General features: G+C 35.1%; 1 protein-coding gene across 1 annotated transcript; it reads right to left on the bottom strand.

Moving 5' to 3' along the window:
* Positions 1-216: 216 nt before the first annotated feature.
* LOC111384340 (probable E3 ubiquitin-protein ligase ARI8) lies at positions 217-15,446 on the bottom strand. Its single transcript, XM_023008611.1, has 16 exons — positions 15,042-15,446; positions 14,217-14,341; positions 13,851-13,956; positions 13,657-13,751; positions 7,083-7,093; positions 6,644-6,810; positions 6,010-6,114; positions 5,838-5,926; positions 5,226-5,333; positions 4,974-5,064; positions 4,759-4,848; positions 3,277-3,324; positions 2,381-2,452; positions 1,212-1,311; positions 983-1,109; positions 217-910 (listed from the first exon to the last, which is right to left on the bottom strand). The coding sequence occupies exons 1-16, from the start codon at positions 15,249-15,251 to the stop codon at positions 658-660; spliced, it is 1,797 nt and encodes a 598-aa protein (XP_022864379.1). The 5' UTR covers positions 15,252-15,446; the 3' UTR covers positions 217-657.
* Between the last annotated feature and the right edge of the window lie 1,657 nt (positions 15,447-17,103).

The following is a 17,103-nucleotide window of genomic DNA, read 5'->3' as shown; positions in this document are numbered from 1 at the left end:
GGATACTTTTCTTATTTACTTGTAAGAAAAAAAGTTGTCCATTCAAGATCAAGGTAAAAATTACTTTCAAAATAAGTAAAATTTTTGGCGCCCAATAAGAAATCAAGTTCCACAGACCATGCAAATTGCAGGTTAGGTGATAACACTGCTTCCAAAGACCAAGTTTGGAAGTATAAGCACCGTATATGCAAGAAACCACACCCAGAAAAAACATGAGAAGCACGAATTTAAGTACACACAACTAGCTATTATTCAAGATTCGGTATAAATGGTGCATTTGACAGGTCTACGAAGTACAAAACCAACTATTATTAACTGTCATTCAAGACGGAGAATGAAAGATGCCTTAGATGAGGCCTTCTCGTGCTTGTGTAATGAAAGGAAATCAAATCATCTAGATCAGAGCTCAAGAATGTAACCTCATTGACAGGCCCGATGGAAAAATTATTTACAAGAACCACATTCACAAAACCCCCAAACCAGATAATATACAAATAAACCTGAAACATACAAAATGGGTGCTATTTCTCCAATTTCTTTTCAATATTTCTAGCATCTCCCAATCATAGCAAGCTTGACGCAGAGAATCTGTAAATTTCTCTTTCAACAACCTTTGTATGCTTTAGGAAGGTGGTTTTTGTCAGCAAAGTCCCTGTCTCAACGATGGTGGTTGCACATGAGGCATGTAGTTGCAGATTGCAAGTTCATGTACGTACAATGATCACATGCCCAATTACCTGAATCATCCGTGTTTCCAGTCCAGGAAGATCCCTTTCCCCTTCCACCTTTTCCCTTACTGCTCCCTGCTATGCTCTTTGAGGTGGTCTTACTAGATGCTTCTTGAGAGTCAACATCAGCAAGACCGTTCTCTAATGCTTTAACCAAGTTTTCAAAGTAATTCCGAGTTACACTGAAAAAATGACAGGGAAACCATTGAGGATTACCAGACTCTCTATGAAAACTTGAATTAAGCAGAGATTACCTTGTCAGACCAGCAAGTTTTGTGCGGAAGTCATTGAAGTCTTTTGATGGGCATTCAGCATTAAGGTAAGTCTGCAGCTCCTCCTCTGCACACTGATGAAGCCTCTCCAAACCAGTTTCTGCTTCACCTACATATATGGCATATGTAAAAATGCAATTAGAACAGCACTAGTAATAAAGCTTGCACGTACCATCTAGAGAGCTTCAAACGGTCAGAGAGAACATGATACCTTGCATATATTCAAAAAACTGCTTCTTAGTGGGTTCATACTCAGGTAGATAGTATCCATATGCGTAGGTCCATTTTAGTACCCTCCTACATTCAACTATCTGCAAACATATTGAAGAATAATGTCATGATTATCTTCATTAAACATGCCTGAGGAAAACCATAAATACTGTCAAACTAAACCACAGAAGACATTATAAAACTCAGAAAAAGCTAGGAGACAGTTGCGACCATATGCACAGAAGGGCGAACCTAGAACTCTATCTTTAGTTGGATTTGTTAAAATACACCATCTTTAGAATGAAACTTAAGTGTCGTTTTACTTTGGGAAGCAACTGGCAATTTGATTATCGGTATCTTTTTATGTTTTACATTTATGAATATTTTGGTTCTTAAAAAGTGTTAAAGGTAAAATGTTCATAGCAAACAAGCATTGATTAGATTATATTAGGTATTTGCTTTAATTAGGACTTGTAGTCAAAATAGATGAGTCCTGATCGGAGAGTAACCTGATTTTTAAGTTTCCCTAGTCTTTTATCATTTACCCTACCACATTTACCACACAATCAAAGAAACATTCAAGCTTGGCCTGGTACCACTGAAAACAAGATCTATTTATTACAGAAGAAAGATAATACAAACAGAAAAACCATATTTTATTAATGACAAGGATACTAGTCCAAATTACACTGGGTCCCCATTTCTTAAATGTAACTCCACACATTGTTTGCCTGGCACGTGATGATTTCAATCGAGCTTTTCCAGAATTTCATTATAAGTATCCCTCTTGTTCAGGTGGAAAAAAAAAAAAAAGAATGATATGCTTTTATTTCCTCCAGCAAATTTTCCCAGACGTTATCTTCCCTGAACATCCATAGACCCATAACATAATAAGCTGATAGAAGTTCAGCTTAACTCACGTCCAGTTTCCACACTGTTGGACGTAGCAACAAATAAAAACCTTCGGATGAAACATGTTGTCCAAACATACCCCATCGTCTATCTATAAATTTAGTAATTTATTCCATGAGTGATGTAAATTGAGCATCACAAAAGTCACTCCAGAGAGTGAAGATCAGTTTCATTTTCAAAAACAAAATGGCAGATCAAGCAATTCCTAAACTAATATTAAATATGTCTGAACTTACAGAACTAGTAGTAAATTTTTACCTGTTGCCAGGCTTCAATAATGAACTTCATTTGCGACTCAGGTTGGGATTGTACTTCGCTAAGCTTCTCAAGCTGGAAAGAACAAAAAAACAACTCTTAAATGTATCCAAATAGCAAGAAAAAGTTAACCAGAAATGTTGCGTATAGAAGTTCACCCACGTAAAACATCATCCTCTAATGAGAAGACAGGTTTACACTGAAGATAAGGAAGCAAAATGGATTCGCCTCCTTATTAGAAACCAAATTGACATCCTACAAATCCTTCAGTTAAGACAAAAACTAAAAATAAATAAATAAATAAATAAAATAAAATTGCACTGCGAAATATTCCAGTGCATCAATAATTCTCTCTAATTGATTGTCAAATAGTGACTTAAGAATGTAATGTCCATAGGAAAATTCCCCGCCCCCCCTTTTTGCAGCAGTGTAACTTCTCAAGATTCTCGGTGGAAATTGACATTGACACTAGACAAAAAGTGATCACAACAAGAAAATTAATAGATGAATCAAGAAGGAAATTTAATTTTAGGCAGCCGAAGACCACATTAATCAGATTCCAACTGAGAAGATACTATAAGGCTATGAATCACTTCAGAGAGCAGTGAGTCATGATCCAGCTAATGCATTCTTAGAACGTAATTATATATCAAGATGCAAGATAACTATGAATTTTTGAAATATATAGAGTTAGAAACATGGGGACCAACAAAGTGAGTATGGATGCCCCAGAATTAAGCCAAACCAAAAAAAAAAAAAAAATCCAACAGCGAACCAAAGGAAAATATATAATCAGTTAGCTGCTTAAAACAAATGGCTCTTCCATCTAAACCATCATCTCGGAGACACTAACGTAACAAAACTAAACTTTCAAAATAATGTGGAACAGTTATCCTTACATGAACACTTTGCATTTGCTGTAGATCCGCCAATGCCTTTTGCCGTGACTGCACAGAATTGAAAAGAAAATCAGGTAATGAAAGAGGAAAAGATGAAACTAAGTGGCAATGAAAATCATAATTGATTGACCACTCACAACAATCTATATTTCACTCAAGGCTCATATTAAGAGAAGCTCTCACAAAGATCAACATCATCAAATGATAGATAATAAATAAGAGGCAATTGAAAACATACAGAATAAAGATCTCTGCGAGTCAGATTGACATTGGGACTGGAATGAAATTTATTAACCACCATGAAATACACTAAATAAAATAAATCACTTTGCAATTGATCTCAAGAAGACCAACGAATGTTTCAGGTCAAAATCGCCAAATATACAATCTTTTCCCATCCATCCAAAGACTTTTTGATAATAGAGTTCATTTATGCAAAAAAAAAAAGAAAAAAAAAAGGAGAGAGAGAGAGAGAAGAGAGTGCTTAGGTAACAATATATCTTCTAACTCAAATGAATTTGACATAAAAATATTAAAACCTAGCAACCAAGCCTTCCATTTCAATTTTATGCCTTAATGAGTTCCCGAAGAAACAAGGAGAACCATGGACCCAATGCTTCAGAGCAAAAACACGAAAAAATCACTCAGATACGAATGAAAGACGACAGGATGATATTGGTCAGCAAAAATTCCATCATTTCTTTTCATCCAAATATATCATATGCTTGACAGCAAAGCAAACCTCTACAAAATCTTATCATTCTTATGAAAATTAAAACGCAACATCCATTTAATTTCTCTCCGTGAATCTGAATTTCCAAAATCCAAAAATTCTCTACAAAAAAAAAAAAAATAATAATAATAATAATAAATAAATAAAAAATAAAAAGTTCAGATATAAGAGCATCATTGATGTTTTTGCACAGTAATAGTTATGCCTTTGTCTCCAAGGATAAGATAAATTCCCCACTTTACTCCATTTTACTTTATTACGAACTTGTCTCTTCAAGTAAATAATAGCCAATGGCCTAATTTAATCATGGTCTATTATAATAACAGCAAAATATGTCCATGGCTATGAAATATAAAAATAAACACACTCCAATTATAATTCCCACATATATCCAATGCTAAGTACAGATATATATAGGTAGAAAGTTCAAATTACATATAAAGCCAAGGCCTCTCATAGGGTTAAAATCAGTGGGACACATCCATTCTACAAATAGGATATAGATTAACCAATAGTTCACACGGATAAGAGGGGTTCGGAATATCATAAGTAAATGAGGAAACGAAGTGCTAGCTATGGTAGTGTAATAACAAAAAAAGTGCTCATGATTCCCAGTAAAGAATAATCAAAAAAATTATTAAGTTTACGGTAGTATTTAGAAAGCCTCCGAACTGGTGCAAGTAGAAATAGAATTGCCTCAAGAAGCAGAAAACCAACCAATAATTAGACAAGGCTATCAATTGGCATACCAGTTGGTTGGAAGCCCACCGCTCGTAATAATGAGTGTATCTTTCCAAAGAGTTCTTGGCCATCTCTCTCCTCCTCTCAGTGTCATCATACTGGGTACACAATTAGAAAATGTAGATAGGAAAGGATTGTTTTAAAAAACAATGGAAAAGGACTTGGTACAATAATCTGTAACATAAAACACTAAACAAATGATCAATATCCCCCAAAGTCATACCACTCCCTCTTGCTTTGCTGAGTCATAACGGTTGCATGCATAAAATCCTCCCGTTCTCTCACCATGGTCTATCCATGCACCAAGACATAGCCTGCAAAACAATGAAAACACCACTTAAATAATCTACAAGTTTCTGCATTAGCAGGGCAGCAAAAGCCTAGCAAAGAGATTCAGCAAAACCACAAAGATTGCAAGAAAGAAATTTATTTCATAACAAGAGCTCGATTTAATAATACTATTACAGAAGTATACCAGCAAAATTCAAATTTGCACGGTGGAGTGCAAGTCATGTGCATACAACCTTGGTTCTTTTCAATTGGACGCTTGCACTTCGGACAAGGTTTGGAGTTGGCCAATATCCTGAAAATGACAAAATCAATATGAGCATGGTAGTAAGACACCAAGATACCAAAAATGCCCACCATATTATAAAATTACATCCATTCCCTTGAAAAAAGAAGTCAGTATTTGGTGCTTCAAAGATACCATCTACATCCTAATAGTCTGAAAAATGTATAATTTGCCTTACTTGAAATAATACACCTAGCATTTCACACTTTGTACAGCAACAATACAGTGGAACTCAAAATTTCACTATTCAAACTAATAAGCAACAGATGAAGCCAAAAAGTTGTTCAAATGACCCAGAAATTGAAGTGCAGAAACAAAAAATCTTGAGGTAAAAACATATTAAAGATTGGCTAAACTTCAACAATATACCAGCAACTTCATTTATGTGATGTCATGAACTGAGTTCACTTTAAATTGGTTTTAGTGACAATATATATGAGGAAACCATCAAACCCTACTAGAAATATGATTAATTCATTCAAAACAATTCATCTGCCAAAGAATATACTCTACCAATTCATGTTTTCTGACTCAGCACTGTTCTTCAAAATCCACTTGGCCACTGTTTCGCAGTCCACTGGACGATGAGCTTCCTCTATACACTGATAAACGAGCTCATAATGCTCAACAAAAGGAAATTACATCAACAAAAAAACAAGATGACAATTCATACAGTCCAACTTACATTCCAACAGAAGCTATACGAACAGCTGCAAGTGACATCATAGTTTCCACTCCCAATAACGAATTCAATTGCACAATCACAATCCGGGGCAGGACACCACTTGGTCTGTCAACAAGCATACAGAAAAAATTAAATAGTCACCCACGTTAGTACAGACCATAAGCAAGGACTGAGGAAAACAAGCCACATTAGAATAATTGTATCATCTTCAAGCGGCGATGGCATATCTTGCAAAGTTATAGCAGCTGCAAGTGAAGATACTGTCTCATACAGGGTCTTGAAGCAAGATTTTCATGTGCTCACTAATGAATCAATTTTCTTTAAGTACGATGGATCTCTGAAGCTCACATTGAATATGAAATATCCTTAAACTCCCGTGCATACATGTAATTATGTGTGTATAAAATCAGATAATGGCAGGAAAGCTGCTGAGTCCAAGTCATTTTATACAATACAATCTAGAAGGGGGGCAATTCATGAAGCACCTAGCAGTGAATTTTTAAGTCAACTTCAATAACAAAAAGAGTACACAAAATCTTGTTTTACCTTTATCACGGGTAGGATTCTATTTTCTAAAACAATTGGAAAAAGTTTCTGAATACTAGAATGGAGGATTTGGAAAAGCTCTACCTACCTTTCGGCTGTCTTCAACAAAAGATCTCAGAAGGTAATGAAAATACTTCTCCTTATCTTCATCAGATGCCAACATATCAATCATATCTTGGCCAATAGCAGCCCCACAAGATGGACCAGGACATCTTAGTGTCAAGCATCCAGGGCCATCTATATATATATTGATAACTATGGGTGTCCGGACCAACTTACGCGCACCTCAACTAATCCCACAGGGCCCTAAAGTTTACAGTCGAGTACTCACCTCAATGGCCCTGACGGAACTCGAACTGGTGACCATTGGGGAGCATCTACAGCACATAATAAACACAAAACTTCTCATCCTTATCAATGTACCTAAGAAGCACTAAATGGACACGTTGACGCATGATTTTTCATAAAAGCAGAAAACATACACTTTTTTTTTTTTTTTATAACCATGGGTGTCCGGACCAACTTACGTGTACTTCGACTAATCCCACGGGGCCAGAAAACTGACACTTTAAAGGAACCTTGATTGAAATAGTAATGTTCATTAGAATGGTTACTTCAATTCTTTTGAGGAAGAGGAACAGTTTTTTTGGTCTTTTGCAGTGAAGTATGAACACTCATTTTTTAGGTTATGTTCAATGTTAGCATAAGCTAACATTCACCTTAGGCAATGAATACTGACTTACATCGAGCAAATAAAACATATCCAACATATTTTAACAATAACTAATGGGGGTCTTTTATGCCTTTTTAATGGTTATGAAAAAAATTTCAGTAACATGTTATTACAATGTTTTAGCTTTTCACTGCTTTGTCCTAAGCGATGGCATCACGTCTTCTCCCATATCCTAGGCTTCCTCTTCTCAAATAGATAAATCTTCAGATATCATCACCAAAATCCATCTCTGATATTTCATTAAAGGTTAGCTTCTCTGGGTATTTTTTTTTCCTTTTTAGTTTCTATTATTCGTAGTTAATTTCTCCTTTTCCATTTTAAAATAGATATGCCTGTCGACGTTGTATTTGGAACCAAAAATAAAAAAAGGGAAAATAGACCAGCCACCTGGTGTGCCTGACGCTTAAAACACTGGCACTCCTCCCAGCGCAGGTAGACGCTTCTTATCCAATGTACAAAGTATTATTTATCTATAGTACGTAAGCTACTGATCTACCATGTTGACTGTCAAGTGCGATACTCCTATTTGTTCATCCCTTCATTAGATTATTAACATACTTAAAAAAGACAGTGTTTAGAGTATTCCACATGCCTTCAGTGTGCCCATCGTATAACAGTTGAACAGACGTTCACTGTAAAGATTCTTCTAAACACTGGTCCAGAAAAACTAAAGGAGTGTCAACTATATATCCTAAAGCATGATATTAGTGTTGAACTCAAGTATGTCACTGAGGCAGAATTATTGCATTTTGGAAATTTCGTGATTCGTAAGAACACCGTATAATCCCCGATGAATCCTTCATAACCAACACTATCACCACAAAAGCCTCCACTTGTCCAACCCACAAATAAAAGGTGAGAATCAGTCCAAATATTAATTACAACAGAAGTGCCAACACAATCACAAACATAAAACCATAATAAGAACCATTATTCTAGACAAACCCTCCAATGAACATCTGCCATGGCCAACCATAAAATATTCAATATTTGTTTTTGCATAAACTAAGAAACTGCCATAATCCATTATAAAATTGAGGGATTACCCACATCTCCTATCAACTATGAAATTAGATATACTAATTTTCTTACTCTGACCATGTTGCTATCACATCGGTTTGGCTTAGTTCTTTCTATGACATGGCAAAAATTCAAGGCGCTATATCCATTATACAACTTCCAAAAAATATTATTTTTGTTTTGGATCAATTAAAGCATAAAGGTATTTGACTAAGTTCTATAGAGGGAGATACTACATAAAATTCATCAATTTGACATCAAATCATTGTACGTAAAATCTTTAGATATAACCTATGATATATCCAACACAACACGTGTCCGACATACCGACACGTGATTTTTCAAAAAAACACTGACAAGACATGTCGTCGAAGCGTTGATTAAATTCTTTAAAATTCATCATTTATATAGTTGTTATTAATTTTTTCTTGTTAAAATCATTTAAATATAAATACCTATTTGTTATTTAAAAAAATAATTTTAAGTTAAAAATATATAATACTTCTGATGAGGACATCTTTTATTTTATAGTTAGACTTACTATTTTACTTATGTTTAGTTGGGCTTGTATTACATGGGCTTGGCCCAAGCCTCTTATGCCTTAGGTTTGCATTCTTCTATTTATGGTTCGTAATGTAAATTGATCAGAGAAGATGATGAATTAGAATTGAAATTTGGTTTTGGCTTGCAGCCAGCCGTTTTCTCCCTGGCTTCTCCCCAATCTCCCCTGGTTTTCTTCTCCGATTCTCCTCCCTTTCTCTCCGGTCCTTTCCTCTTCTTGCTGCCTTCTTCTTCTCACTGGAATTTTTCTTGCTGGTTGTAATATTTTGCTGTTTCTAAGTACTCTGCAGGAATCATCCTTTCCTTTAGCATCAAATTGGTATTAGAGCTAAACCTAGAGTTTGTCATCAATCTGCATCCCAAATACTTTAGCTACAATTCAAAAATTCTTCCTGTCATTTTCCCAAATCCACTACAACAATCAGCCCACTACACAACCAATCTATGCCCCACGACCAACAACCAACCAACCACTAATCGGCCCATAATTAACTGTTTAAAAAAAGTCGTCTCTTAACATCCGGCATCCATTAACAGCAACCCAATCGCTCACATAAAGAAAATCCAAACCCGCTACTGTGAAATCTAACAACGGACATATAATACCCATAACCCAACCACAGTCACGACGCCAACAATAGATTCAACACCCCAATAAAGCCCCACCACCCGAAATTACAGCAACCAGAAATTGTGCCATCGCCTACTTGATTTCGAGCCACCAGCGACTGCTTGGAGCACTCAACTCGCGAACACCGCCTCCACTCATGACTCCCAAGGTCGTCGAACTCCTGTCACTGCAACTGCCGTCGCCTCTTCTAACAGTGGGCAGTCGTTTTTCAATTCGGCATATTTTGGGTATATGATTTTCAACATGGGCCTTTTCAATTGGGCCATGATTAGTACTCTGGATTTTGATATTGTGGACCTAGAATTTGATTTTCATTTTTGCTGTAATTTGGGCCTGATATTATAATACAAGTTTAGTTTTTAAAAAAAAAATGAAAAGAAAAGAAAAGAAAAAAAAAGAAACTTCTTTCCTATTATTTACAGGTACATCTTTTATTCTGGTTGATCTGGCTTGGCTACTTCGACGAACGAAAGGAAAGTTCTTGTTTTTATTTATTATTGGTTTATATTACTATTTCATTTTGAAATTGCATCAATTAAATTTTTGTTCTGCTGCTGATCTATTTTTATCTAAACTCACGTAATTGGATCCATTAACCTCGTTAAATCTCACTTTAACCTGCTTATTTTACGTGATCAGGTTTTGACTAGTATTTGACCATTGCTTTATTATTTTACATATACCAGCAGTACCAGCTTGTTGTATATAATTTTAATCTCAAAATTTATTAAAAAAAAAAAAAAGATGATAAAATGCTCAAATTGTTATTTTCCATTACTTGCACTTTTGTTTATTGATATCTCTATTGCACATCATTTAGTTGCTATTACAATGCATATAGTTGCATAGTGGTCGTCCTATCACTTCTAGTTCCAGTACCTTAAATATTGACCCCTCACAATTTGATGTACTTATTCAACAAATAGCTGCTATCCAAACTCAAATGACTGCTACTCTTGAAGAGAGTAAGGCTCTATCTGCTAATTTGAACAACTTTAAACAAATCCCCTATTTCAACCGACGTCCATAAATCTAAAGTGTCCCATAATAGACATTATCATCATCAACATGGTGATAAAAAAAATGCTTTAGACACGATCGTAGGGGTACGGATCAGGGTCGTGAGTGAGAACGAAATAATTTTGAAATTTTTACTCAATGGAATGCCCTTAAACAAGGAAATCAACTAGTGACGGAGTATATCACACAATTTGAGGAATTTCGAACCAAATGACATTTCATTGAGGATGAGACCGCGACTTTGAGTAGGTTTAGCCAAGGTTTGAGAGATGATCTTAGGTGTGAACTTTTGTTTCGAGGTGTCACTACTCTTAATCAAGCTTACTCTTTAGCTCGAAATTATGAGTTGATTATTAGTACTCCATATGAAAAGCGTGGTCATCGTCATTCACCCATCCCATTAGCTCCACCTCACCATAAGTCTTATCATAAAGTCTTCCCCATCCAATGTTCCTCCCATTTGGAAAAATAATTGTAAAGGTCGTGATAGTCCAACACCTTCTTCTCCATATAGAAGGCGTATTGACAATCGTCCCTCTATTTCATTGGCTCCACTTCCTCCCATTAAGTTCCTTTTAGGACCTCCCTCGTCTAATATTCTTCCAATCTTTGAAAATAAGGGTAAAATTTTTGAAACTCCAAGGACTTCTTTTCATTTGTTGTGCATCAGCTGTAAGGTCTTTGGCCACATTTCTTCCAAATGTCCTAATTGAACCTTAGTCATGGAAGAACGAAAGAATGCAATAGATGAGCCATTAGAAGATCTAGTCTATGAACCTAAACTTGAAGATTTTGATGACTTGGATGATAGTGAGGACACTTCCTTAGATAGAATCCAGACCCTTCCCGAGACTTTAGAAACTATACCGACAATTCTCGATCACATGTTATATGTCATATCCTTAACCAACTCAAAGAGTTTGATGATTTCACTATTCACCATTGGAGAATCCAGTCGCCTGTGGTTAGTACTAAATCGAAATTCTCCACTACTGACCAACCTCGAACTGATGGTCAAAATGAAATTGCTAACCAAAGTCCTAGCAATTTATTACCATCTCTAGTCCAGAAAAATCTTGGGAATTTGGACTTGATCCCTCCACTTGTTCAAATTACATATAACAATCCTGTGAACTGGTCTTTAGGTCTAAATCCCTTTGAAGTTATTCATAGTTGTGAACCTAGGAAACCTTTAGACCTTATTCTCATGTACCCACATGCTAGTGTATTTATGTCAGTTGAGGTAGTTGTATCACATTTTCATAACTTGCATATTGAGATCAATAAACAATTTGAAGCAAGTAACGCATTATATAAACCTCGAGCTAATTGGCATAACAACATTTTGAATTTGATATTGGGGATTATGTTATATTGTAAGCTCATAATGCTGGTCCTTTTAAAATTTCAAAGCATGTTGGTCTAAATGTATATGTCAATGACCTTTTATCACATTATGACCACCACCCTATTTTATTTGTTATGGACTTCGATGCTTACAAAGGCTATTTTAACCCCTCTGATGACTCGTTTCTACCTCCACATGAGAATTCCCACACTGAATCTTTTGCTATGTCTACTTCAACCCACCTATCATGGCACACAAAAATAAAATTGATGTTATTTTAGATGAACAGATTGTGTTCACCAATCATAGAGAGATTCAGTGCTTTCTTGTTCGTTGGATGTATCGACTTGATTCTGACGGTGAATGGATTCCCAAAGAGAGACTTCAGCGGTGTGAGCCAAATTCATTAGAGCTTTATAAGAGTCAGCAAAATCCTCATTCGCCTAGGTTATCTTGGTCAGCTCATATTTTTGCGAGTTATCTGCAATTGGCGTTGTCATCATTTGTGGAATTTCGATATTTGGTTCGTCAGAAAGATCATCCCCCATGGTTTGACTTGGAGTATTTGGGGTATCAGATCAACTGCAGCCTTCTGTGTTTAGTTCACTCGACAGGGTCGAATTTTCTTCCCACACTGGGAGAGTTGATGAGGACATCTTTTATTTCATAGTTGGACTTACTATTTTACTTATGTTTAGTTGGGCTTGGCCCAAGCCTCTTATGCCTTAGGTTTGCATTCTTCTATTTATGGTTCGTAATGTAAACTAATTAGAGACGATGATGAATTAGAATTGAAATTTGATTTTGGCTTGCAGCCAGCCGTTTTCTCCTTGGCTTCTCCCCTATCTCCCCTAGTTTTCTTCTCCGGTTCTCCCCCCTTTCTCTTCGGTCCTTTCCCCTTCTTGCTGCCTTCTTCTTCTTCTTCTCGCTGGAATTCTTCTTGCTGGTTGTGCTATTTTGCTGTTTCTAAGTACTCTGCAGGAATCATCCTTTCATTCTGCATCAACTTCTAATAAAGAAAGAAAATAACCATGGTAGAGTGTTGCAGGTGCGCCAGTATCCAATCCTAGTTGAAATGTTGCACAGGATATAACAAAACATGTTGAAATATAGCATTTATGCTGGTTGAACTAATATTATCAAAAACCACTGTCATAAAAAAGACATTCTAATCATGCTACAAATATCTGTCATCACTACTATCAAAAGATAGACAAGCAATCCTTAAACACGAAAACTGAAGGACTACTAATGTAATTTCTAAAATATTAAGAGAAAACATTGCTTGCGGCTGAACCGAGAGTCCTTCGGTTGTTTTATTCTTAATTACATGGGGAATAGGTGAAATTCAGAAACACATAAATTTAAGTTATGAGTTAAACAAGGAAGTGGTAACAAGACAAGTTATTCACCCCAAGCTATCAGATAAACTAACAAGATTGTCAAATTTTTTGATGTAAGAGTTAACCTTCTCAAGGAGAACCTTATTCTCAACATTTAGCAAAGTATTAGTTATATCAGCCATGAAACCGGTTTGATGGGTAGGGGTAAGAGTAATCAATGGTCCTATAATGATATACTCCAGCTAATTGAGGTTTTATGCAATAGAAATATGGCAGTATGAATAGATGCAGACCAGATCCACAAAAACAAAATTAATCAACAGAAGTAGCACAGCTATATAAAGCAATTATAATTAAAGCAAAACTGATTTTAATAAAAACGTAGGTCAAAGTGTGTAGCTGTGTAACTCCATATTGATGCTTTGCTCGGGTGAAGTTTGTAGACAAACCTCTCCAGCACGAGTCACAGAAAGGATGGCCACACACTGCAGAATGTACCAGCTCAGGAGTGTAGTTGTCAAAACAGATGCCACAAGTCACCTGCCAGGAAAGATTTTAAACACAAATGCCAATGCATGTGGGAAAGGTGGTATAGTGGATAAGATTATGCATATGCACTGTCAAGAAATTGATACTTACTTCCTTAGCATTCAAAAATTGAACCACCGGATTCTCCAGTAAACCAACAGTTTTACGGACTCGTCCTTCATCAGCAAACCATTCTTCATGCACGTCATTCACATTCCTGCATAATAAATTAATAGAAGATATTGTCGAAAGAGAAAGGAAACCATAATGCAAGATAATATCTTGCAGAAAGCAGCTAATGACTGCTGCTATAGTCCCATGAAAGACTGTAAATATTACTATACAGTCACAGGCTCAAAGTACGTATACAAGTTAGTTGCTCGAAAGAAATTGTCTTGACCAGAGCCCAAAATGGAAGTTTTATGCAATATATTACCAATCCAGATTGTTAAAAAAATCAAGAAGCAAATATATTACCAATTATAGCAGCGCAACAGTATGCATGCTGCTTCTCTGGAAATGGAGAGAACATTAGAGATTCTCATAATATCTTCCCCTTGAATTTTCCGTATGTCTTCTTCCTTCAAGACGGTATAATTCTTCTGAAACATGCACAGTAACACATAATTCCAGCAGAATACATAAGAGAAACCAAAATAAATTAATTTATTTGCTCATATAAGTCACTTATTTCAGATGAGAGGTAAAATCCTAAATCAGAATGTTCATATGAATTTACTTGCTCATATAAGTCACTTATTTGGATTGTATTCAAAAAGGTCGTACAAAATCTATCTCCTTCATTTCTCATCTAAATGGAAAATTAAATGTATCCTTATGTAGATAGTCTTTGTCACATGTCAAATAAAGAAAAAACAGACAGGGGTGAGATGGCTATTCAAACACGTGTATAAAACAATAGAGATTCCAATACAAGTGAGAAAAGAGAGAAAAGCGGAGTCTCTTGGCGGTTTTGGTGTTTTTCACATGGAGGAATCTCCAGGGTTCTCTCCAAATTTGGATATAAGTTCACGCGTTACTTCTACTGTTAATTCTCTTTTGATCTTTTCTGATATTTCAAAAATTTCTCAAAGGAATATCTAAGCCATCAATCTGAAAACACAGTACCAGATTCCAACAATTCCAATAATCCACAGAAATTGTGCGCCAATACATACAATTAGGCTCTTATCGACCAAATTACACTCACAATTAGACTCTTATAAATCAATTCGAGGAATTACCCAGCACCCTCGACAAGACAACATGAATGTTAATCATTTCAAGAATTCACATTCAAACCTGTGCACGACTAGCGGAAACTTCATCTGCATCAGAGTCATTGGACATGAACTCATAATCACCAGTGTCGTCATCATCACAATCACCATAGCCGTACCCACAGCTGTAGTCTTCTGCAGCATATCCATCGTCATCACCGCCGCTGTAATAGTCTTCCTCCTCCGCCGACGCCAATTCGTACGCATCCTGCATATCATCCTCCGATTCCATCCCAATCACAAACTAATAATATTAAACTAAAAACCCTCGAGAAAAACCTAGAAAAAGAGGAATATTGGAAAGAAGACTATCGACTATGTATAAATTATTAAATAATGATGCCGACAATAACGTTGGTGCAACTCAACGAGCGACTCAGTTAGAACACCGGACGAAAACAGGCAATCACAGATAGAGGGGAGGAATTAGTGGCCAACAGCCGGTTGACCCGGCCAGTTTTTCAAAGAGGCCTTTAACCAATTAAAAAAAAAAAAAAAAGCAAAATGTTAAAAATATTGAAAATCACCCGGCCAGTTTTTCAAAGAGGCCTTTAACCAATTAAAAAAAAAAAAAAAGCAAAATGTTAAAAATATTGAAAATCACCCGGCCAGTTTTTCAAATAGGCCTTTGACCAATTAAAAAAAAAAAAAAAGCAAAATGTTAAAAATATTGAAAATCAAGAGAAATCCAAATTTACCCTTACTATTTAAAGAAGAAAGAGAAGATAGTAAGGAAAGAGAAAAATTACTGTAGCACTGATAAAAAAGAAAAAATAGACGACCCATATTTAAAGTTTTTATGTTGATTTTTGGAAAAAAAAAACATGATTTTATATACATGTGTTGATTTTTGGAAAAATACATAATTTTTGGGTAAGCATAATAGTTTGGAAGGAGGAAAATGGAGTAGAGATCGTCGAAAATGGAGTTTTCCGGCGATCTCCACAAAGGAGACGTAAGCCCAGCTGATTGGACCGATTAGGCATGCCCAGATGACCCAGACTCACCCAGACGGCCCAGTTGACTGGGTCGTCTGGGCCGTCTGGGCGCCAGTTGACTGGGCCGTCTGGGTCAACTGGGCCGTCTGGGCGCCCAGTTGACTGGGCCGTCTGGGCGCCCAGTTGACTGGGTCGACTGGGCCGTCTGGGCCAGTCAGCCCAGTTGACTGGGCCGCCTGGACGCCCAGTTGACTGGGCTGCCTGGCGCCCAGACGGCCTAGTCATCTGGGTCGACTGCCAGAGGCCCAATTTTTTTTTTTAAATTTCTTATTTATTTATTTCCTTTAATTTTTTAAGTTAACTATTTATTTTAATTCTTATATTGTGTTGTCTAATATTTAATTATTATTTGAATTGTTTAATTTTAATGTATATTATGTATTTAAAATTATTTCTTTGAAATGCTTAATATAAATGTTTTATTATTTATCTAAATATTTATTATTTTCCAATTTAGTTTTAATTACTTATTTTATGTTAAGTAATAGTAAAAAAATTAAAAGATATAATTAAATATTAAATAAGTTTAATACATAAAGAACTTAAATAAATATTTAAACATCTGTAAAATAATAAATAAGTAATTAAATTAGAAAATTAAAAGATATAATTAAATATTAAATAAGTTTAATACATAAAGAACTTAAATAAATATTTAAACATCTGTAAAATAATAAATAAGTAATTAAATTAGAAAATTAAAATATCAATCAAATTAAATTTCTGCAAATCAATTAAAATAAATCTGTAAATATTAAATAAGCAATATGCATAAAGAATTAAAAAAAGTATTTAAACATTAATTAAAAATAATTAATTAAATTAAGTGTTAGTAAAATAATTAAAATAAGCAATTAAAATATTAAATAAATGATGAAAATAAGTGTTAGTAAAAAAATTAAACGAAATAATTAAATATTAAATAAGTAATATACATAAAGAATTTGAATAAATAGTTAAACATTCATAAAATAATAAAAATAAGCAATTAAATTAGAAAATTAAAATATCAATCAAAATTAATTATTTGCAAAGCATTTAAATAAATATCAATAAAGAATTTAAATAAATATTTAATCATTTTTT

The sequence above is a fragment of the Olea europaea genome, unplaced genomic scaffold (genome assembly GCF_002742605.1).
Source record: "Olea europaea var. sylvestris unplaced genomic scaffold, O_europaea_v1 scaffold290, whole genome shotgun sequence".
Taxonomy (NCBI): Eukaryota; Viridiplantae; Streptophyta; class Magnoliopsida; order Lamiales; family Oleaceae; genus Olea; species Olea europaea.
The sequence above is the reverse complement of the archived record's forward strand: the minus strand, read 5'-3'. Positions and strand labels throughout refer to the sequence as shown.